The sequence below is a fragment of the Caloenas nicobarica genome, chromosome 2, assembly GCF_036013445.1.
Source record: "Caloenas nicobarica isolate bCalNic1 chromosome 2, bCalNic1.hap1, whole genome shotgun sequence".
NCBI classification, from domain to species: Eukaryota; Metazoa; Chordata; class Aves; order Columbiformes; family Columbidae; genus Caloenas; species Caloenas nicobarica.
The window spans coordinates 55,180,017-55,203,642 of record NC_088246.1 but is presented as its reverse complement, the minus strand read 5'-3'; the positions used below and the strand labels follow the sequence as shown (position 1 = coordinate 55,203,642).

Here is a 23,626-nt window from a genome sequence, read left to right as displayed (position 1 = left end):
AGCCTATATCTACTAGAGCCTTCAATGATGTCAGAAGGCCTTCTAAAAAGGCAGGGTTTAAGCCTTTCCAAGGCTTTTCCATTATTTTATTACCATATGGGCTTTAGATTATGACTTTCACTATTACAAAGAAGCATTTTACATGTCTTGTTCTTCTGACACTCGTTATGTGCAAGGAGCTATCCTAGATATATGGATACGTGTTTGCATATAATTCATATTCTAACATTGCTTCCAGTTTTTAATTGACTTCATGAGATAATAATATCCTTTCAAAGCGATACTAGCTAAATAGCATGCTGCATTTGATTAGTTGCATGTTAATGTTGCTACTCTCAATACCCTGCTGCTTGTGATGCTGATCCTCCTGTTCTTGCATTCTGTTGAAATCAAAATGTAATTTTTGGTGTGTCTGCAGACAGACTGAGAAAGTCTTCTGTGCATAGCTGCAACTTTACACGTATGCAAAGTATATTGTGTGGCTTCAGACAAAGCTGATGACATAGTTTGGTCACATTTTGGGGAGAGAAGAATCGCTTTGTCTCCAAATACCTTTTAACAAAATTACTTTGGGATCGAAAGGATATATTTAACCTTCAGAGTGATATCTGAAATAATTTGCTGTTAGCATTGAAATGGATTTCAACTGAATTCGTTTTGAAGTAGATTTGGATAGCTCAGGGCTAAAATTACGATCTCATAGGAATAATAAAAATTAGGAAGCTTAGTGTAATTTGCACTTAGCTTACTTGTACGATAGCAAAACAATAGTCAAAAAAGAGTGGGATTATTTCTCTTTAGAGAAATGTAAGCTAAAGTTTAAGACAAAGTTGCTCCTGAAGTGTTACAGGCAATGTTAAAGTGCACTGTTTATGACTAGATGGTGTGTCTACACTGAAATTTAGAGCTGTGATTGCAGCTCTTGCACGCTAACCTAGGCAGCCTTAGATTGGCAAGCTCAATTTTTTTATAGCAGGACTTTCTGCATTCAGCATTTGCTTCAGGGTATGGCTGGGACTTCAAGTAAATGTCTAAACAGCCTCTTACTGCTGAGAGCAATTCTGCCCTGGTTTCGTCGTTACTGCTGCCTCATTAGCTGTTTTAAGGCTAGCTTTAGCGTGTTGGTATGGTGCCTGGTGACAGCTTCACATCATGTTGTGTAGGTTCATGGTGAGAAGTCCATATCTTTTATTGTGGCCTGGCACAACTCTTTGGATTTTGGTAAAAACTTCCTGATTTGTATCACCTAATATACCAGATGTTTTGAACTCATACAGCAATCCAAATTTAATTGGCTAGGACTTTCTACAATTTCATCTCTTTGTATCTCGAGCTCTGTGTGCACGTAAGTTTTATTGTTCCCATTTTCAAAGGCAAAAAAAGAAAATCTTATGCCACGATCCACAAAAGAGGCACGCAGGTCAAGTTAGAACCTGTCGCTTGGCTTACAAGTCACTGCCTAAAACAAACACTTTGGTGATCTTTTCATAACATTGGGTCCCCAAAAGTTGTGGCATTATTTTATTTAATTGTGGCCTCCTTTTGCAAGCCCTGATAAGATTGTTTTATGCTTATGTAAGTATGCAGCTGTAAATTTCCTATTATGCTCCTCAATTTCCATAGCAGTAAACTTTACATTAGATGTGATTTGAAATATGGGTAAGAGCTAAAAGCAGTGCCTTTGGCAGACTTTGTCTTTTTGAAAACAATTCTTCACATCCCAGCAAAACCAAGTGAATCAAATTGAGTGGCTGCCAAAGCATGCCATATGTCTTACAGTGTGCATTAGAGAATCCAACAAGGAAGTCTGCTAAGGCAACAGAATTTGTTGTAATTTTTTTTGATCTGTGATCTTCCCTGAATAGTTTTAAGGTTTTGTTAATGTTGGCATATTTCTGACTGATTGCTTCACTTTTAACAAATTACTGCCCATTAGATGAACTGCTGCAACTGTTGTATGGGCTACCCTAAGCTCACCTCAGCTCTAAAGTAATGTGTTTAACTTATTCCTTTGAAAATGAGTTAATACCTGTTCGCTGCCAACCAACCAGTCATGGCACTAAGGTAGGATTAGGTATTCTGGTGGGTAAAAATAAGATGTTGATCACACGAGACTTTGTTCTCAAGCTGCAACTTAATTTAAGTACTTCTAATTTGCTTTTGTTCTGGCGTTACGGCTCTGCTTTACAATTAGGGATCTGTTAAGCTGCCCTATTCTTCAAGAATACCCTTTTAAAAAAAAATTTCTAACTTCTGGAAATGCGGTTCTTCCCTGAACTTAAAGCTGCACAGACACTTCAATATTTTCCTAAGACAGAAAATATTTAAGTACTCATTTAAGTGGTTTTCTCGATAGGGATTAAAACTCCAAGTGATTATTGTTGGTTGGTTTTTTCCTCCTGAAGATAATTTATTGCAATGGGGTTTTTTTGTCATCATCTGAGTTCGTGTATTAAAACCGTAGTAGATAATTAAGTGACACTGATTTATTGTAGTGATGAAAGTTTCTTTACTGCTGAAATAATACTGATTTTAGTGTTTAGATATAGTAACATTCATAGACAAAAAAATTATGAAGACATAGACAACACAGTTATAGTTTTCTGAATTTTGGAAGCAGTATTTATCAAGTAAAGTGTAGTCTAAAACTTATTTAGTATATTTTATGTCTAACTCCTGAAATCTAGTTCTTTGGTGCCATAAATTTGTAGATAAAATAGACCACAAACTACTTCCTTTGCATTTAGAAACTCTTGAAGTGTGTTGTCTTGAGGAACCTGCTTATTTATTAGAAATGACACATTGCTAGTGCATTTTTTGTTTAATGGCAAATAAATCACACTCTTCAGTCAACATTCTCAACATAACTAAATACCATTCAAACCTATAGTGAGCTAATCAAATTAAGCCAAGTCATTGATACCCTGACCAAAGTTTAATAATTTTCTTTACTGCTCGCATTTAAAAGTGTTTTCAAAGACACAGAATCAAAACTCAACTTTATCTCCATACAACTGAAAAGTTGTTGTCAGTATAACGTTAATTCCATTTCCACACATAGACACTGCTTCTCTGAGGCTCGTACAGAACCTCTGTTCCCATTAGGAATTTACCGGTGCAATTATTTTTAAAAACTCCCTTAGCCAACACGATTAGGGCAATAGTGCTCTTTTTTGAAAATTGTAGAAAATTGTGGCAAAATCAGTATTTACTAGTATTGCTATAAAAAAAATAAATTCAGACCTTTTTTTTCTTTGTGAAACCAGTGATGCTGGTGGTGTTTTTAGATGACTTCTTTGGACTGAAACTCATCAGTTGTACAGTGGTTTGATTTTAACAAAGATTTTCTTTCTCAAATGTACAATTGAACTTTCTATTTGCCTTTTCAGTTGCCTGGAAGTTAAATTGAAAAAGAATATGAAATGGTTCACACATACTTAAGTCTCTGGTATCTGTTTAGACAGTGGTCTTAATTTATGAATGAGGAATGCAGGAGCCTTTCTTAAAATAAGCCGTATAATCATGCTCCAGGTTTCTAAAGCATTGTATTGTACATTTCAGAGCAGGCTGACAGAAAAATCCCCTTATTTGTGCACTTGTAAGTAAGTTATAGGCCCGTTACACTTTCCAAAGGTATAAAGTCAGTTTCTTTTCAGCTTTAGTCTATACCTGAGTAGAATTTAGGAAATGCTTGTGGTATTGGAAGAGATTTAAATTCCTCCCATGTTTCAGAAAGAAAGGCCTGATTTCTTACCCTTTCTGTAACAATTTTTAGAAGAAAACTTCAGAATGTATTTGTATTTTAGGACTTGTTTTCCTTAGTTTTAAATGTAAAAGCAATTTGTTTAGATGCAGTACCTCTAGATTTTGTGGATTAGCCATTTTACTCAAATATGTTGACTTATTAGTTTGCACTTTGATTGAACCTGCAGTAACTCTGATGGATAACAGAGATTCATCCATTCATAGAATTCACATCTATCCATTCATAACAGAGGGTATGAACTAATAGACCCCAATGCTAATCTGTTGAATCTTGCTCGAAAAAAACCCTGGAAAAATGGTTGGGTTTTGCTCCTGAACATGAATAAGCTGCTGTTCAGACACCTTGGAGATACTAGTGGGTGGACTGCAGCCTGCACAGAGGGACCTCTGCCTTTTGGTTGGAAAGACTGAAAATAATATGTTTTTAATTACGCTTGTGATGCCATTTGGAAGAATTCAGTTGATTTGCCTTGAGAAACTTGGAATTCTTTGAGTGCTAAGCTGAAACCAGGCATGAATTTGTTCCCAGAGCTTTGAGTACACCCTTTCAAATTAACTGCCTACTGCAGTATTTTGCTTTAAAGACGTTAGGCGTTTGTGAATCACGACTTTTTAAATTAAATGTAAGTTTTTATGGCTTCTGTTTTTACTTATACAGTAGCATCAGTCAGAAATTGAACTAGAATTCTTTTTTGCAATAATGGTTTTGGTTCCAGAAATTTGTATTCATTTCTTGAAAAGCATCGTCTGCTTAAACCTTATTTTTCTAGCTGTGCAATGCTGTCCTGCTTGTGCTTATAGTCATGTGCTTTTAAAAGTTAAACAAGTTCAGCTTCATAAGACTTTGTTACATAGACGGTATCCTCTTTAAGTCCTATTTCATTTCCCCAGAAACTGGTTTTATTAGATTTATGCTTGATGTCAGTTTTAACTAATTTAACCTAATCTTAGGGCACACAGTTATATGCTTCTCCCTTGTTTTAATATAAAGAAATTAATTCAAAGTTTCTTTCTCCATCTGTCTCACCTGCAAATTCCCTCTCCTGCTTCTCTTCCTATAACACTTAAATTATGCATCTCATCTTCGAGCTATTCAAATGTGTTTCTGCAGAAGTGTTGAGATTTATTACCTTGAGATTCAATATATTACATTCTTCATTGTGACTTTTCCTTTTATATATTAATAATAACACTAGCTACCTACTGTATTCCACTTATAGCAAAATAAGGTCTGACAAACAGTCATTGAATGTGGTATGGCAACATCTTAGTAGAGTTTAAATAATTGTGGGGAAGATAGTGCATGTGTCTTGTAAGATATTTCTGTTACTTCTACTTTTTAAGGCATCAAATAGTCTTGAGGTTTTCCGGTGACTAATGATGTCTACTATTTCACTCTTTATTTTTCTTTTTTAAAATGAAGCTCTCCTATTGGCATGCTGTATTTTAAGTAGAAAATAGTAAATTATGTTCTCCTCTGCATATCGCTGTTCTGCCCCTCTCATTTAACATGCTTACTTTGCTCCTTTTACTTAAACGTGGGATTTTTCATCTACTTATGCTGAGTGCAGCTGGCAAAGACCACAGTATATAGCCAAGACCTGATCCACTCTAAGTTATTTGCCTGTCTTTGGGATGTAATTTGCTGATTGAGACTATTTTGAATCAGGCAAGCACCGGTTCTGAGAGACAGCCTCATCGTATTGTCCATGCAAAAAGTTTCTAGTAATTTTTTCAAAGCTAGTCACATTTTTCTTTGTTTAAAACAGAATTTACCATTGTCTGTTGCCATTGGATAAAGTTGGAAGGGGAAAGACTTACTCGAATAGTTCCTGAGATTATCACAGATAAAAATGATTAATTTTCTAAGTGTTTGTCTTGTAGAGCTGCATTCAGTTTTAGATGCTCTGAAGAGTTTTATAGCGCAGTGTGTCTAATACTGGAGAATGTTATTTACCCGCTGACATGCCCAGTTTGAAATACTTAAAGTGTTATTCAATTTCAATTTTTTTTAGTGTATTTCAGATTTGCAGTCTTAACTCCATATCATTCTTGGCAGCGCGCCCTTATTACTTCACAGCGTGTATGCGAGAAGATAGGGTTTTGGACAGTGTTCTCCTGGCTGTAAAATCTGTTATATTTCTTTTTAGGTATTTGAATTAGCTGTGTCTTGGACTACTTTAGAATACTCGGTGTCTCCTGTAATGCAAATAGTAATCGGGAGAAAGGAATGAACATTGCCTCTTTATACAACTATTTTGGTAGAGTCGTTCAGCTTAAAATTGATTTTGAACCTCTTTCAAAAGCACTTTTCAGAGGGATCGTTGTCTTGGAAAACAAATTTCCAAACATCCGTTCAGGAGGAGAAAGAAAAGTTCCACAAGACTTATTTGGGTTTGTCATATTTTCATACTTGCTTCATTAAGTATTGCGAAATAAGTCTCTGTATTATCTTGATGCCTTTGATTAGTTTTTGTGTTTCACAGTGTTGTCAGGCAATGACATATCAATCTAATGATAAATATTAAATAAGTAGAAAGGGGGCTGAGACTTCTGCTAAGGAGGAGTGAACTCTGGACCTTTGGTTAGTTGTATTGGGTATTCGATACCATTTACTAAATAACACCTCAGCAGGAAATATATTTGAACAAAGTAAATTTTGAACTGCTATGTTTATGAAGGAGTTTATGATTATCAAATGCCTTTCCTAAAGAAGACAGGAAAGACGTAGGTAGAAACAGTTTCAAAATGGTTTGGAAATCAATTGTGAGTGGCACTGTAAAAATCCCTCTCCATTGTATTTTGTTGAGACCAGCTCATAGGAGGAAGATAATAATTTATGGCAATAGTATATTTGTAAATGATTTGACTTTTTGAGGTGTGTTTGTTTGTTTGTGGGTTTGGTTTTTTTGGTTTTTGGTTCTGTTTTTAATATTGTGGGGTTTTTTTTATTTAGGTAGAGGTGGCAATAACAGAAGGTTCCTCCTTTCCCTCCTTTAGAATAGCTTGAAATGTCTTAAGCATTCCTTGCGCTCTCTTTGGCAGCAGAAACCCAGTGGAGACTTGCCAAGATAGTTGATAGGCTCGTCTATTCAACAACCACTGTATTTTGTGTTCTTTGCACAACAGATCTTGCTGCGGGAGGGCTGCAAGAAGATACTTGTTGCTGATTCTCTTTCTTTACTGAAGAAAATGCATCGAACTCAGATGAAGGGTGTTCTAGTAGACGGTGGGTACAGAGGAAATGTGGGGCCTTTCAAGGTTTTGAAGTCTTTTACTTGGTTTATAGACCCAAGTCACATGATGGTCCATTTTGGAAGCTGCCCAAAAGCCTGGATATTGTACCTTATTTGTGGAGTGTAGTATGATATGATAATAGCTGCTTTCCCCTTTGCAAAGGATTCACTCTTATCTCAAAAACTACAAGGCCCCCAGCATGCAGCTTTTTCTCTTGATCGATCTCTGCATAGCCAGTAATGTACTGTGTCCCACAGCGTGCCTATAAAGGTGAAAAATGCTGTTCAGTGCCAACATGAATAGTAAGATAAAAGTAATCTGTAACCAAAGCAAAAGCTACAACATAGTTTTCAGAAATAGATGAAAATATTCTGCAAGGTGCTAATGGTGCATGTGAGCAGTGCTGGAATTCACACCAGCTGAGTGTTAATACCAAGAGGCAAAAGCTGATGGAAGGAGAGAGTATCGGAGCTTCTGCTGCAAAATCCTGCAGGAAAATCAGTCACCCGTTCCATCTTCCTTTTTTTCAGTTTGACTCGTGCCTCTATAGTGCTGATCCTAGGCAGCCTCACTCCTGCAAATTCTGCCGCCATCAGAATCAGATCACCTAAACATTTCTCATGCTGTTAATAGAAATGCCTCTTCAGTATTGCTCTTCAATTTTTAACAGACTCTGTTAGGCATCTTAAGTAAATGCTTCAAGACCAAGCTCCATTTCTGTAATAGCAGTATGCTCATGCCTGCTTTATAAAAAAAAAAAAGGAAACTAGGTGTTTGTTAACAAAGCTGTTAGTAATTTGTTTTCTTTTTCCAGAGGAGAATATCTGTGAATCATGCCTGTCTCCAATACTTCCTTCAGGTAGGATGCTTTTCTAGAAAAGGAGGAGATTGTCTATTTTTGTTTTCTTTTTCTTTTTTTTTTTTTTTTAGAGGAACTACTGTTTACTTTTATTCCTAGAAATGTGTAGTAGTCTCCCTTGTTAATCACTGTATAAATTTCAGTCCGTCATGCAAAGCTTGCTTATGAATTCTGACATGGGAGTGGAGTCTAATTTAAACTTTTTTTGTTGCGGTAAATAGAGATTTTCTTTCTTATTCATCTTTAACTTTCTTATTTTCTGCTCTGAAATACATGGAATGGAAGGCAACTTTTAATTCCATCAACATACATATTCTCGAAGATTTTTAGAACCACAAAATTAAACTGTTGCCACAAAAATCTTGTCCAACTCTGGTGAACGACTTAGACTGAACTTGTAGATTATAAAGTGTTACGGAATATACTTTTTGTCTGAGTGGTGAAAACTCTTGGCGTCAGTCACTGCTGTCATGTGAAACAACTTAGACTGTAGTTTTAAAACATCTTCTAAAGGTAGTCTTGAAACTAGAAATTCAGGATATAATTTTGAAGAGGTATATTCTGCAAAGCAACTATAGTTCAGAAATACCAATATAGTTTCTGGGCATTTTAAGAAGAAATAGTTTTACCAGGAGAATATCTGTCATGGCATCTTCAAACAAGAATACATAAGACAAAGCATATGTATGGACCTATATATTTGTTTGCCGAGTGTGCATAGCTCAGTAGAATCACTTGCAGTTTTTTGATCTGGTTTCTACCATTTTTCACTCAAATAAAAACCGTGCTATGATCACATGCACCAGCGTACAGATCAGAGCAGTCACATGGTGACAGAAAACCTGGCAGAGCTGAACGTACCGGTGCCTTGATGTCTGTATGTTGAGGGAACGGGAGCCAAGGAGTCAAATGTGGATGATGCTGATGAGTGAGACTGTTATGCTTTGGATATGTGGATGTTGTATGTGGGCTTCTAATTGGGCGAAATATTCATGTGGGAATTGAAAGGCACATCATGCACATAGGCAGCTTCTTGCCAAATTTGAAGATCACGGTGTACAGCGTAGGCGCTAGAACTGCTTGATGTTCTAGTTCTCCCTGCACTAGCGCAAGAATTATTTTGCTAACTTTTCTTCAAAATGGCTGAATTACTTGGTAGTAGTGTACTTTTCTCCCTCTCCAAATTTAGCATGTAGCACGTTTATGTGCTGAAGAGGTATACAGCATTTAAATCACAGCATAAAATTATCTTGTAACTCCATCACTGGGACAAGTTACCTGAAACCATCACTCTCCATGGTTTCTATAAATAAGCCAGAATAATTTGGAAATTAATTTGATAAATGTTATTTGATGTCGCTATGTGTATAATGGAAGGCAAGCATATACTGCTGTAGCCACTGAATCGTTTGTTTCACTGCCCTGTTGTAATGAATTTACTTTTACCTTTCCCAGATGCATCCAAGTCCTTCAACGTGGTCGTGTTCCACTGCAGACATATGTTTCACAAAGAGTGTCTCCCGGTATCTAACACAGTAAGGAACTAGCTTGGTCTCTCTGACACTTTTGCCAAAGATAAAAGGACAAATTATTTATTTTGTCAACTGTGGAGAACGTCATGGGTCTATCAGGAATTATAATGCGATTACAGTAATTATTTGTGATGATACCCCATAGTAGTATGTGACAAAGGAAAGGGAGTTTAGGACCACTGCAACTAAAGTTCATCCAATTTAGAAAGAAATTGCTGCTATTTGAGAAGTATTTAATTTCTTTCTGCAATCTGAATATGTAATGCAACTTTGAGACAGGGAATACGACCTGTTTGACTTTTTTTTTAGTCTTTTGTGTTGCACCTCTCACTTTAAGTATGTTTAATTAAACACAGGAATAAAGGTATTTTCTCAAGTGAACCATATTAAGTGATTCTGACCTGGAAGAAAAAAACCCACTCATTTCAGAGTGAATATTTAAGTATCTTCATCATCATCTTTATGCTCAAAATATGTTTTTCTTCATCAGGGAAAACTTTTTTTCAATGAAAACAAACCAAAAAAGTAAATTCTAGATATAACCAGGTTTGAATTTAGGAATGAAAGCATCCGAATGGTAATGAAATCACAAAGAAAATGAAATGTAAGTTTTTCCGATTCTGTCTCTGAAAATGAACATCTAGTGAAAAAATAACTTGGGTGAGTCACTTAATCTGCGAGTAACCAAGCGAAGTGCTTGTAGCCATATGGTACAACATGTATACTTAAATATGTTATGAAAATCTTACTGAATTAGATCATTTGCACGAGAGAGCCCAACAACTAGTAAATATTTATTTAAACAATATTTACCACTTTTTTTTTTGAGAAATAATCTAAAATGTATCTAGTGTTTTCAATTTTCTGGGACAGATAACTTGTCAGGTGGGATTTTTAAATGTGACATGGATATTAGATGATACATATTCTATAGTACGTATGAATACACAGCTATCTGCATATATCTGAGCCAAATTCTCCACTGCTATAGTATTTCTTGGCCTTAAGTAATCACTTGTTTTTACTGATATTTTGATACCGGTGACATACTGAAAGGAAAGTAATGTGTGCATAAAGCATCGCACAGAGCTAAACGTAGGAGTAACAGCAAACATATATTTGATATCAAATGGACAGTATTCAGGACATATTCTCAGCTGTTGGAAATCTGTGGGTCACTGTCCAAAGACAGAGCTCTGACTAAGGCATACAGTGGTCAGCAGAGTTAACCAAGTGACTTACTCTCTTCTTTATCTGTGAAGATAAACGATGATACTTCTGACTCTGTATTTTTCATTTTTATTGTGGAGGAAATTCGACTTCGCTCTCCTGGAGGGTGGTGGTGATACACTTGGAGTGGTGAGATGTACTGCCCTCTGACTCCAGGACAGCCTGCGTTATTATTATGTCCTTCTATAATATATCACCTTCCTACACCTTTCCATAATGTGTTAATAGGGAAGAGTCTGACTGTGAACAGTAACATTGAGAAAGGCATTAGCACTTTTCATTCATCTTCCCACATTCTAACGTGGCTACATTTCTCTAAAAGTTTCTTATTTTTTTTTTGATTTCTAGGTATCTCCTGTGCAGTTCTGCAACATATGCAGTGCCAAGCACCGAGGGCCAGGAAGCGCAATCCTGGAGATGAAGAAATAGGAGTCCCCTAGTTCTCCATGCCATTCTGTGACACCAACTGTTTTAGGACCATTCAGAGCCACTGTAGTTTGTTAGTCATCGTCTCTGTATATAATTCTGATTGTGATTTAAAACTGGTTTCTCTAAGTTGTCCAGCTGATGGAACATTTTCAGGAAAGTGAAAATATGAAAACCTTTCCCTAGGAAGTCTTTGTTTTGCAATTCATATGTCACTGTTCCTTTGCTCAGCTTGTTACCTAACTCTGGAACAGAAAAGAGAAATAAAATGGGAAGGAAAAAAAAGTTTGGAGATTTGTGCTTGCTGTCAGTTAATATTCTTTACAGTTTGGAGCCATATCAGGCTCATTGTTAGTTATTGTGAAGAAAGATGAATTGCCATGAATTCAGCTCACCAAACTACTTCAGTCCTGATTTAGTCTGTTAGTGAACTGTTTAACTTGAGACCCATGGGAGTCTGGCTGCTTTCAATGGGAATGCTTCAGGACTTGAAGCTGGAGGTGTGCTGACTCATACATTAAATTAACAAGCTCCTTAACTGTTAATTCCACGCATTAGCGATTTACCTTGGTTTGTGATAAACTGATTATTTTCTCAATTCATCTTCACAATGCAGCAGTTTAAGGTGGGCTTTTCTCATATTAAACTCATCCAGAAACTTTATTTTTGAATGTCAGCGGTAGGTCTTTACACTTACTTTAGGAGTGTGGTTGTAGTGTACGATTTCATTTAAGGACTGGGGAAAAAAAAAATCTGGCCTTTCACAGATATAAGATCTCTAGGAGTCTATTTTGGCCTTAGCAATTTAATGGCTGTTAAATGAATCTATTTGGATGTTAACAAATCCAAGGGATGTGATCTTTCAGAACATCTTTACAGTAATGTAATATATTTATAATGTTCTCTGATTAAATTAAATATAAGCAACTTTTCTCTAAGAGAAGTAATTTTTCAGAACTCCCAGGATCATTTTCCTCTTTTTAATAACTGGAGTTTGAAAGTAAAAATATATGGGTTTACTATCAAATCGTGAAATTTAAGCAAGTACTTAAAATCATCAGTTCTGAAGCAACAGTATAGTAATACTGCAGTGTATCTTTAAAACTGGAAAATGTAGCATCTCTAAGATCTTCTGTAACTTACTCCCATGTAGGCACACCTTAAAATAATTTATATTGTAGAAACCTGGATTTCTAGTTTATGTAAATTCATTATACTCTTTTCATATCCTCCAGGCAGTTAGCTGAGCTGGTCTAGCAATCTGAAGAGTGATTTTTGTTGTCCACTGTGTAGATCAGTATAATACCGGAATAAAATTTTAAGTGCATTAGGATTTACTCTGCATGATTACAGAAGCAAAATTATTGTTGAAAGGGTAGATTTCAATAACATAGCAATCATATTGCATTGTGATAATACAGACAGCTGAGGAAAAAATAAAAATGGTGCAGATTGTTTGTGGATATACAGTAGATGAAATGACAGAAGGGCAGAAGCTTCGTAATGCAGAGCATAGTGTGCATACATCAGGCTTCATCCATAAGAATTACTGCCTGGCTTTGTAGCAGCTCATTTTCAGCAGCTAGTACAGATTCTCAGGTATATTGTTCATTTATCCATTCTTTACTGCACTGTTCAGGAAAGCTGTTTTGATTCCTAGTAAACTAAATGCTCCAATGAGCTCAAGGGCTGTTTCACCATGATATTTGAGCTGCTGCATGCCTGTAGACAAGTTTAGAAACTTCTTTAAAAAACTCTTCCTCAGTAGCTTTAAGCAGCTTTTCTATATTATGCCCTAAGAATGCACTGTGTGAAGCCATAACCTATCAGCTTGCAGGAAAAAGTCAAATTACTCCTATACAGTTATTCCGCAAAGTGTTCTGTAGCTCAGAGTTATATGATAATTTAAAGCAGGTGTGTTGTTTACTTCAGATTGGCCTTAAATTCCATAAAGCATTTGAACACTCAGTGACTCAGTTTGCTACCCTGCCATCACTGGGAATTACATTGCATGATACCCTGGCATATTCTTTGCATTATGCACATAACTTTAAATCACTGTATGAAAATCTAATCAAAATCTTCTATAAATCCAGAGCTTCTTTCATTCGGGCTTCAGGGACTACCCTTTTTATGTTCCCAAATTCTAAATTTGCTTATTAAGATTCAGCAAGAAATCTACAGTCCTGACTTTGATTCACTTTTCTTCCGAAGAAACCTTCACATAGAAAATATCTGAGGTTAGAGTCTAAAACATTCAGCTACCCAAGAGCTTTTCTTCTGGAGAACAGTTCTGCCTAAGAAGTAGTCTTAAAGTTGCATAACCTTTCAGAAAAGGACAGAATAGCACTTACCCATTTTCACCAGAGTTCATTTAAGATGTCAATCCATTTATCAAAGTGCTTGTTCTTCTAACTAAGGTAAAATTGAGGTAAATTTAACAAAGGAAATACTTTTTTTTTCACCGATCCATCTAGTTCTGTATCATTTCTGCAATAGTGACCAATAAAGCTAACTGAAAGGATATGTGATGGATCAAGTAAGAATGTTTTGCTCTGCTAAATCAAAGAGACAAAAGTATTTTGGTTGTAATGAGTCTTTGGATGACTTTTCTATCTTTGTTTTATGATTTGAGACCCACAATGCTGTGTGATAGGCTTGGTGGCCATGTTGGGCTACTCTGAAGATTTTGGTGGGCCCATAAGAGTGAGGAGCTAGTGGTGCTTGGTGAGCGTGAGGCTATTTAGTCCTGCTGAGAGCTCGGTTAAAAGTGACAGCACCAGGACAGAGCTTGACTTCTGCAAAAGGGGGAGTTAAGCTGTTCCTAGCAGACCTGGGAGGGACCTGCCAGGAGTAAAGCACTAGATGCCAGTTTGGGGTGAGTAAGAGGTGCCTGTTGCTCTGTGATTAATTATTTAATGTTTTATGGCCGATAGGCAATGTCTGAAAGGGACTGGGACTGGCTATGCAGATCTTTCAGGTCTCATTGAAGGTGAGAAGTGCATGACTGGCTTTTGTCATCTCCTATAGCTGAATCTCACGTGTTCAGCAGCTAGTAGCTGTGTCTTGGTGGGCTTGAGGCAGCTCTTCTACCAGACCAGTGATGTCTTGAATCAGCTGTGTTTGGTGCTTTGGGCAACAGTCTGCTGCCCAGCATTACATGACCCAGTGGGTCAGTTAATACTTCAAGGGGTCATTCTATATACAAGGTATGTCCTCCAGCTGTAGCTGCATCTGACAGCTGCTCACCTGTGGGAAACCTTGAACACGGCGGGTATTGTGTGTTGGAACAGGAGCAAGTTGCTCAGTGTCTGACACTGATCTTGTGGTGCAGAGCCAGAGCAAAGATATAACAAAATGAGTTGTCTGCCCATTTATGTTCCTATTTGAAGTAAGTGTTTTCATGGACAGTTGCTGCCAAGGACTTGACTGCAGATACCTCAAGGATTACCATAAAGCAAAAAGAAATATCCAGTTGTATGCTATGTTTTTGTAATGTATTTTTAGCAGGAGACTATGCGGCAACATTTCTTTTCTAAATTTTGGCTGATAGCTGGCTAGAGGCTGTCAATATTCTATATAGATTGCACAGACTGGCTTATCAAGTTTTCATCTTAGGAAATTTAATCACTCTCTACAGCAGGCATGTCAAACTCATTTTCACTGGGGCCACATCAGCCTCACGATTGCCTTCAAAGGGCGGAATGTCATTTTAGGACTGGATAAATGTAGGAGTAGTTACATTTATAGAGTCTTAAAATGACATTCAGCCCTTTGAAGGCAATCACGAGGCTGATGTGGCCCCAGTGAAAAATAGCCTGACACCCTTGTTCTACAATGATGTTTTTTCTGCTAGAGTCTTTTAAGCAGGCACCGTTTTATTATTTGATGTTGTGGACACTACCTCAGTGGTTTTCTGCTTGGTGAATAGAGTTCCTGACTGCAATTCAAGAGAACTGGAACTGCAAATAGTGTTTTATATTAAAACCTTGTGTTGAATTTCACACTTCTGAAATGTTGTGATTTAGCATTCTTATGTCTCAGTCACCTTGGAAAATACAGTGTCATCTCTGCAGGTTGGTTGGACCAGTCCCTGCCTGTGTCATTTGATACCACTTTGAAAAAATACTTGCAGGAAAATTCTGAACTACTGCTAAACAAGGACCATTATATGAATGAGGAAAATCTCTCTGAGAAGCCCATTTTCCTGCCTGTTTGTACAACCCGTGTACAACCTGTTTGGTTGTACACTTCTGACTCGTGTTTACAAATGCTAGACACAACATTAGGGTCTCTTCGTCCCTAGAAGTGCTTCCCCCTCGAGCAGATCTTTGCCAAATACTAGCTCTAAATCAATTGCTGTACTTGCAAAACAGTTTAAACAAGACTTGTAAGAAATGCACTACCACATTTAGAGAATGACTCTTTAATTATATACTTTTGGGACTGTCTTCTTACTCCACTGTGCCATGCAAGATTAAATTTCTTTTGGCATTAGAGATATCCCTAGATGATGTTTTTTTTCTCCTCTTCAAGACAATGTATGCTTTCTTTTACTATAATCAAATATTAAATTATGCAGAAAGCAGGACATTTGAAGTGCCTGTGGCATCAAACACACAAGAGAACAGGACGTGTGAGAAGTTCTGCGAAAAGTCAATGAGTCATAGTGGGCATGACCTAAATTTAGTCTTAAAAGGCTTCAATACGTGGTGATCATAATAAGCGTTCGCAACAGAGCGGGTCTTAGAGGCTCTGATGTGTTTGGGCTGTGACATTGCCCCAGGAGTCTGCAGTCTGAACGGACAAGGCTGCTGGTGTTTCTGCTGCTGGGTTGTGCTTAGGACCAGTTGTGGTGCTGCAGCAGGAGTCAGAAACCTGCTGGGTGGAGGTTGGTACCTTTCCAGCCTGGAGGAGCTGCCACGGGTGGAGTTGTAGTAGAGTAATTAAGGGCTAGAAAGTGGCAGGAGCTGCTGAGGGCAGTTGAATTGTTGGTTGGGTTTTTTTTTCCCCCCTCCCTCGCTTCTAATCTGATCGCAGTAGGATTTAAGTCCAATTAGGTTGACAAGGTATCTTGGTGTCTGATGGCTGTAAAATAGCATTTAGCAAGATGTTAGCTGGATGACTTGTTCCAAATAGTGTTCACATAGGATGCAGTTTTGTCTGTCTCTGGTGGCAGTGAGGAACAAGAGCCACAATAAACAGCTGTGGATTTTTTAAAACCAGATTAAGGGAAATGTTTTTTTAAAATGATCAACTATCTGACATATTACCATGTCTTGCACACAATAAAGCAGTAGCCAGTACTGGTGACAATAGTGTTTTTACTCTGTAGGACCCACTCAGTAGCAGCTATTTTTGCACATGCTGGCAAAAGAGTCACTAAAGCATTTTTCAGTGTGTCCAACACCAGCTATTAAGAGTCTTCATCTGGAATTTCTCCAAAGTAATGGAGATCTTTAGTTAAACGAAATCATAGTTGGGAAGCGTTTTCTTTGGGCAATCTGTAAAGCTGAGCCAAGAATATATTTCTGTCATAAGTACGCTATGCAGATTTTCGTTCTCTCTGCAGTATCAAAAACCTTTCTGGTGATGCACTAAGGGGACAACGTTCTATTTGCATTATCCTATACTCATTCTCTCTCCTTCTCTCCTCCTCCCTCCACCCCCTCAAAGTAGGTGCACTGGAGTGAGTGCCTTGTTTTGAATTGTGTAGTGATTTTCAGTCAGTACCTGCAAACACAGATGCTGTGTAAGGTGTGCAAGATCAAAAGTTCGTGCTCTTATGTCATGTGGAGGATAGTCAGATATTTGTTCACCCTTAGTTCCTGGGGGAGTTTGTTCCCCAGTCTTAAGCCAAGGAAAACGTGTTCCTTCAGAGGTGAACTTTCCAGAATAACAGTAATTTCCAGTGATGCCAAAAGAATCACTGAGGAAGGAAGGAACCTCTCAAGATCATCTAGTCCAGTCCCCCTGTTCCAGCACTGGTTGCTCTGTCACCTTCCCAGGGATTGAGATGAGGCTGATGAGCCTGCGGTTCCCCAGATCCTACTTTTTGCCCTTCTCAAAGATGATGATATTCTGCAGGATCAGTTAAAACAAGGACTATAGCTTTGAAGAGTGACGCTTGTTTTCTTTCTTCTGATTGTCACGGCTTTCAAAGATAATCAAGACATTTTTCTTCATGCTAAAGGCTTTGTGCGTGGGTATTTTATAATGCTGCAGTGCAGTCTAGTCCAGAGATGAAGCCTATATGAATGACTGTGGGGTGAGATCATGGCCCCAAGAGAAGGGCAGATGTTCCTAAGCTCCTGGCTTGGCAGAAGTGTTACTCAGTATTTAGAATCATTATTCATGGAAACAGCACCGACTGTGGTAAAAAATGCAGCTGCATTTGGGCACACTTCTGGCACGCAAGTTTTCCTTTGCTGCCTTTTTCTTACAGGTAACCGCTCCTCTTGTCTTGCTGACTCACATAACCAACAATTGTCCTTGTGGCTCTGGCTGCCTGGGAATTGTGGTGGAAATCTTCGGTTCCTCCATGGTCTGTACCAAGAGCTATGTCAGGCTGCTTCGAAGTTGTTAATCTTGCATCAGCTCAACAAGCCCATGTAAGACCTTGTCATTACTGACGAATGAAGAATGAAGCTGGACGCTGACTTGTCTCTAAGTACTAAGGAGGAATGAATGACATTACATTGCATGTGGTAGGAAGAGAAGAAAATGGTAGGCCTTTTCTGGGGATGGATGGGAGGGATTTGATTTAACAGAATCAGTACAGAGGATTAGTATTAGTTTAATTTTTTATGCACAAAGCAGGCTGTAATGCCTGTGCTAGATGGCTGATATCAGAGGTGATGGACTCAAGTCGGGCATCAGTTCTGCTTTTATAGGGTCCATTGTATTCACTGCTGTTCCCTCTGGTTTATTTTTCATGATAGGACTCGTTCACCTTTAAGAGGCTGGAAAGCAGGTAGGCCTGGATGTGCATTTCCACCATCCTCAACAGCCAGGCTTCATATCTATAGGTCCAGTCAGCTCGGCACTCACAGGCTCCAAGGCTGTAAACTGATGTCAGGAGGATGGAGCCAGGCTCTTCTCGGTGACAACCAATGATAGGAAAAGGGGCAATGGGTATAAACTGGGACTCAGGAGATTCCATTTAAATTTGAGAAGAAACTTCTTCTCAGTGAGGGTGCCAGAGCCCTGGAACAGGCTGCCCAGGGAGGTTGTGGAGTCTCCTTCTCTGGAGACATTCAAAACCCGCCTGGACACCTTCCTGTGTAACCTCATCTGGGTGTTCCTGCTCCGGCAGGGGGATCGGACTGGATGATCTTTCGAGGTCCCTTCCAATCCCTGACACTCTGTGATTCTGTGGTTTTGTGACCTTGCATTGCTGAAGTCTGTGGTGGAGCTTCGGAAACACAAGAAAGGTTTTGTTCCTGCTGAAATTTATAACAAGTTTGCCTTGAATTAAATGAGGAGAGCATGTGACCCTCCTTAGACAGTAGTTTGCATTATGAATGAATACTATAAAATCAAACATATTAGGAACTTTTCCTTTTGAGCTGGCTGTGATAGTCTGTAACTGCCTAGATGCATATAGTACAAAATCACTTTAATAGCGGAGCTCGGTGGTCATCCGTAAGATTCACCACCAAAGAGGTTTATGACTCTCATTTGTCATTCTAGGAAACAGCAAAAACCATTTAAATTAATAACGTGTACTTCCAAAACTGTATTAAGACAAAATTATTAGGGCATTTAAAGAGATTATACCTTGTGCTGATCCTGTGAAATATGAGTGTGTTGATAGTTGTAGTTGTTTTTAAATGCTCCTTCCCATATGCTGCATTGCAGTGTTACACTGAAAAGGCTCATGCTGTTGGGTCTGAAGAATGAAAATCTAGGTGTGTTGCACAATGAGATTAGGTAAAGAAATTAAATGATTAGGCTTTCTTAAACAGATTTTTCTAGATATTGAATTCTTCCTCTCTTCTGCCTCCCCCCAACCTGTTCTTTTGTGACTGCAACCAGCCTTTACACTGGGTTGAAGCAAACCTTGTTACTGAATTAATTTACTATTCATTCAGTTACTATCTTACAATTCATGCAGTGGCAGGCGATGAGATGATTTTGTGTATTTTGTTGGGGATGAACCCCAGCAAATGAAATCTAAAACTAATCACTGGCTTCTGGTGTGATGTCACGCTTATAATTTGATTCTGGTCTACTGCAAATTTCTGTATACCTTTTTTTGGAGATAAAAAAACCCCTTCCTATTTCCATTTTTGTACATTGTGATGGTGGCTGTATTGTCTCAAGAGTATTCATAGCAACTGTTGCCGGCACATGATCACGTAAGAGAAATAGCCTAAAAAGGGGTTAGGAATATAAAACACTTAGGTCTATTAAAATCTTCATGGTAACACTTCTGAAATATTCCCAGTAGCTGAAGCATAAAAAGTAGAAAGGCAGAGTCTCAAGATATATGCGAGAAAATAGCATGGTGAAAAGGGATTTAAGATTATAAGAAAGTGAGTTCCACCTAAACTGGTATGGAATTAAATTTCTGGCACTGAAATACATTAGAGACATTTTAAACCAAAGACTAACAAGGAAGATTCCAGGGGTGAAGCTACAAGAACTCCATGAAGTAAAAAAGACAGAATTTAATGTATTTTGGGTAGGGAACAGTAAAAAAAAGAATCATATGAAAATAAACCCTAAAGCCTGGTATTGGGGAACATAACATTCAGAGCAAGATGTAATGTTTGGAAGGGTTTTCTGGAGGTCATCTGGTCCAGGCTTGAGGGTTTGCTGGGAAGAAGGTTTCACTGAGACACCATGATACCAACATTTAAGTTATGTAGAAGTACCAGAGAAAACCTTGTGAGTGAAAGGCAGGTACTGTACTTCTAGGGGAAATTAGAATCAAAGGAGGTGAATAAATGAATACTATCAACAGGTAATCAAGAATCAGTCATGACCTTGAAATACGATGCCTGCACATAAAGCACAATAATAGTAGGGACGTATTGCCAGTCACTCACTGACACGGTGGCATGGAGGGCAAGGAGTTGAGGACAGAAAGAGGGGTAACACCAGCAGACTTCAGCTGTGCCTTGTGTAAGTCACGATGAGGCATCACGAGAAAATGACATCGTCAGTGTGGCAAAGTACTACCCCTCGAAGCACAGAAGGAGAAGCAGTTCTTGATTTTTGCCCTGGGAATTGCACAGAGCCCGACTGCTACAACCAAAAGGCGCTTGGTAAGAGAGTCCTTAATGTGGTTAAAATTCTGTGTCCTTATAACATGTAGAAGCAAGAAAGTAATCTGTCACAGTGCAGCAGAACCTCTCAAGATCATCTAGTCCAGTCCCCCTGTTCCAGCACTGGTTGCTCTGTCATCTTCCCAGGGATTGAGATGAGGCTGACGAGCCTGTGGTTCCCCAGATCCTACTTTTTGCCTTTCTCAAAGATAATGATATTCTGGAGGATCAATTAAAACAAGGACTATAGCTTTGAAGAGTGACGCTTGCTTTCTTTCTTCTGATTGTCATGGCTTTCAAAGATAATAAAGACTGATTAAAAAAAAAACCCAAACCAACAACAAACCAACCACACACCACAGACACACATACACAAAAACCTATATGGAAATGAGGGAGCAAATTAAAAGCAGTAGTTAAGTGTTTCGATGTGATATGAAAAATGCTAAATTCAGGAGAGAGGACTTTTTTTAAAAGCATCTCCCTTTTCCGATGCGAGCCTTGTTAGACAGCAAGGAGGCTGCTTAGATGTAAACAGATCTTAAAAAAATTGACATTAGAGAAGGAAAACAGAAAAGAACATTACATTCTGGCGAGTTAATGTCAAGGCACAAAAAAGTAGGCCAAGAGGCTCAATGAGAAGCAATATGCTAAAAGTGGAAAAGCTAACAATAAAAACCACATCAGAAAGCTGTATATAAGGCCACCTGTAGAAAATGGAAGCAAAAAATGGTTTCAGCAAAGAGAGACCCCAGCAGGAAAAGCAAATGTTATTTGGAGTAAGTGTTGAATAAGGATTTATTATGAAGGTGTTCAGGGAAAGCCTAGAGTCGAGCCTTTTTTTGACATGGAAACTTCTGAAATCAAACTGTAGAAAACATTGGAAAAAATTAATACCTAGTATCAAACCACATGCATCAGTAGGTATTAGCTTAAAACTCTGGTGAATCTCAGAACAGGATATTGCTATATGATTAACTGTGATGTTCAAATTATCTTTAAAATAAGTCCTAACACTAGAAGACTCAAAAGTAGTAAATACGACACTAATATTTTCTGAAAGGCCTCATGATAAATCCATAGAAATACAGACCAGTAATTCTCACTTCTTTACTGGAAAAATCAATAGAAATGTTATTTTTAAAAAAGACACATGGATATATCTATTTTATATCTTTTATTGTGGAAAAGTGAACGTGGATTATGGAGATAGAAGTAATGCCTCCCATTTGTCTGAGTTTCTAGAAGGACTTGATGAGCCTGTCAATAACTGATCCAGATGGTATATACTGAAATCCTCGTGTTAAAATCCTTCAACACAATTTTTTTTTTAAATGGTCTTGAAACAACAAGCAAAGGGCTTCTAGTAGACTTAAATCTGTTTAAAATGAGAATGATGTACAATCAGCTTTCACAAAGAAGGAATGATGACTGGTGAAATTCCACAGGGATAAATGTTGAGGCTCAGAGTGATCAGCATACTCAGTGATCATCTGGAAAAAGACTGGATAGCAAAAAAGAAAAACATTTCCTAACAATATAAAAGTATCCAGAGTCAAAACTGAAAGTTCATTGAGAACATTTTTTTATCAATGATCTGGAGGTAGTTGAATGCAGGGTTAGTAAGTTTGCTGATGATACTGAGAGGTGGTACTGACTCTCTAGAGGAACAAGAGGCCTTGCAGAGGGATCTGGACAGATTGGAGCATTGGAAAACCACCAGTGGCATGGAACTGAACAAGAGCAAATGCCGGATTCTGCAGCTGGGATGGAGTGACGCTGAATGCAAGTCTAAATGGGGAGAGGAGTGGCTGGAGAGCAGCCCTGCAGAAAGGGGTCTGGGGGTGCTGGTCGCCAGGAGGCTCAAGAGGAGTCAGCAGAGAGTGCCCTGGCAGACAAGAGGGCAAACCCCATCCTGGGGGCATCAAATACACCATAACCAGCTGGTCAAAAGAGTATTGTGTGCAGCTCTGGGCCCCATCACTTTAAGAAGGATATGAAAGGTCCTTGAATGTGTCCCAAGTACGGCACCAGAGTTGGGGAAGGGGCTGGAAGGCATGTCCTCTGGGGAGCAGCTGGAAACTCTGGGTCTGTCTACTTTGGAGTGAAGGAGGCTGAGGGGCAACATCGCTGCTATCTCCAGGTTCCTGAGGAGGAGAAGTGGAGAGGGAGGTGCTGAGCTCTTCTCCCTGGTACCCAGGGCCAGGACACATGGGAATGGCTCTCAGCTGTGTCCATCGGGGAGGTTCAGCCCTGACATGAGGAAACATTTCTTTACTGAGAGGTGGTCAAACCCTGGAAGAGTCTTCCTGGAGAGGTGGTGGATGCCTCACGTCTGTCAGTGCTGAAGAGGCATTTGGACAGTGTCCTTAATACCATGCTTTAACTTTCGGTGAGTGCTGAAGTAGCCAGGCAGTTGGACTAGGTGATCACTGCAGGTCCCTTCCATCTGAAGTATTCTATTCCATTCCACTCCATTCCACTTCTGTTCTATTCCCCGTGCGCATCATGACTCAAATAATGATGAGACTTATTTGCATGAAACGCCAGGGGGTTTTCAGCTCCAGAAACAATTTCAAGGACACATAACAGAAATGATAAAAGTGGAAACAGGATTTTATTATATTTTATTTTAGGTTATTTTATGTCAATTATGGACTCTGTTTACAGAGCCAATGCTCACAAGCATTACCATAATGCCCATGCGTAGCCAGGAGCAGGCTGATGTTTAGAAAACGTCCCTTGCAGGCTGGTAAAGGCAAGTCACAGAGCTGCAAGAGCAGCAGCGGAAATACAGACCAAGCTGTTCCTGTTTACTGAAGAAGGAGAACAAGAAGAATGAGGATCAGGAATGACCATGCCTAGAAAAAGAAGTAAAAGAAGAAGAAGAAGAAGATGATGTGGCATACTGCAGGGTATTTTCAAAAGTGTGACACGTAGAAGGACAAGCAGACTTTTTGCCTTTCAAAACTTGCTCCACTTCTGTGCTTCTTGGCCAGGGATGCACGACATTGGCTGTTGTCAGAGGATGTAGGGAGGCAACTAGGAAAGCTAAGGCCTCCTTAGAGTTAAACCTGGCGAGAGGGGTCAAGGACAACAGGAAGAGGTTCTTCAAATACATGGCAGATAAAACTAACACCAGAGGCAATGTAGGCCCACTGATGAACGGGGTGGGTGCCCTGGTGACAGAAGATACAGAGAAGGCAGAATTACTGAATGCCTTCTTTGTCTCTGTCTACTCTGCCGGAGGCTGTCCTGAGGAGCCCCGTACCCCTGAGGCCCCAGAGGAAGGCAGGGCAATGGAG

At 38.8% G+C, this 23,626-nt stretch overlaps 1 protein-coding gene across 2 annotated transcripts in view; it reads left to right on the top strand.

The window, feature by feature from the left end:
* The window catches only part of VPS41 (VPS41 subunit of HOPS complex), a 105,545-nt gene extending 93,130 nt beyond the window's left edge, over positions 1-12,415 (top strand). For both annotated transcript variants that reach the window (XM_065629403.1, XM_065629404.1), the window contains 4 exons: positions 6,895-6,994; positions 7,817-7,861; positions 9,317-9,396; positions 10,972-12,415. In XM_065629403.1, coding sequence (XP_065485475.1) covers positions 6,895-6,994; positions 7,817-7,861; positions 9,317-9,396; positions 10,972-11,052 — 306 coding nt within the window. In that variant the 3' untranslated portion in view covers positions 11,053-12,415. The remainder of the gene's footprint in view (positions 1-6,894; positions 6,995-7,816; positions 7,862-9,316; positions 9,397-10,971) is intronic.
* Positions 12,416-23,626: the final 11,211 nt, after the last annotated feature.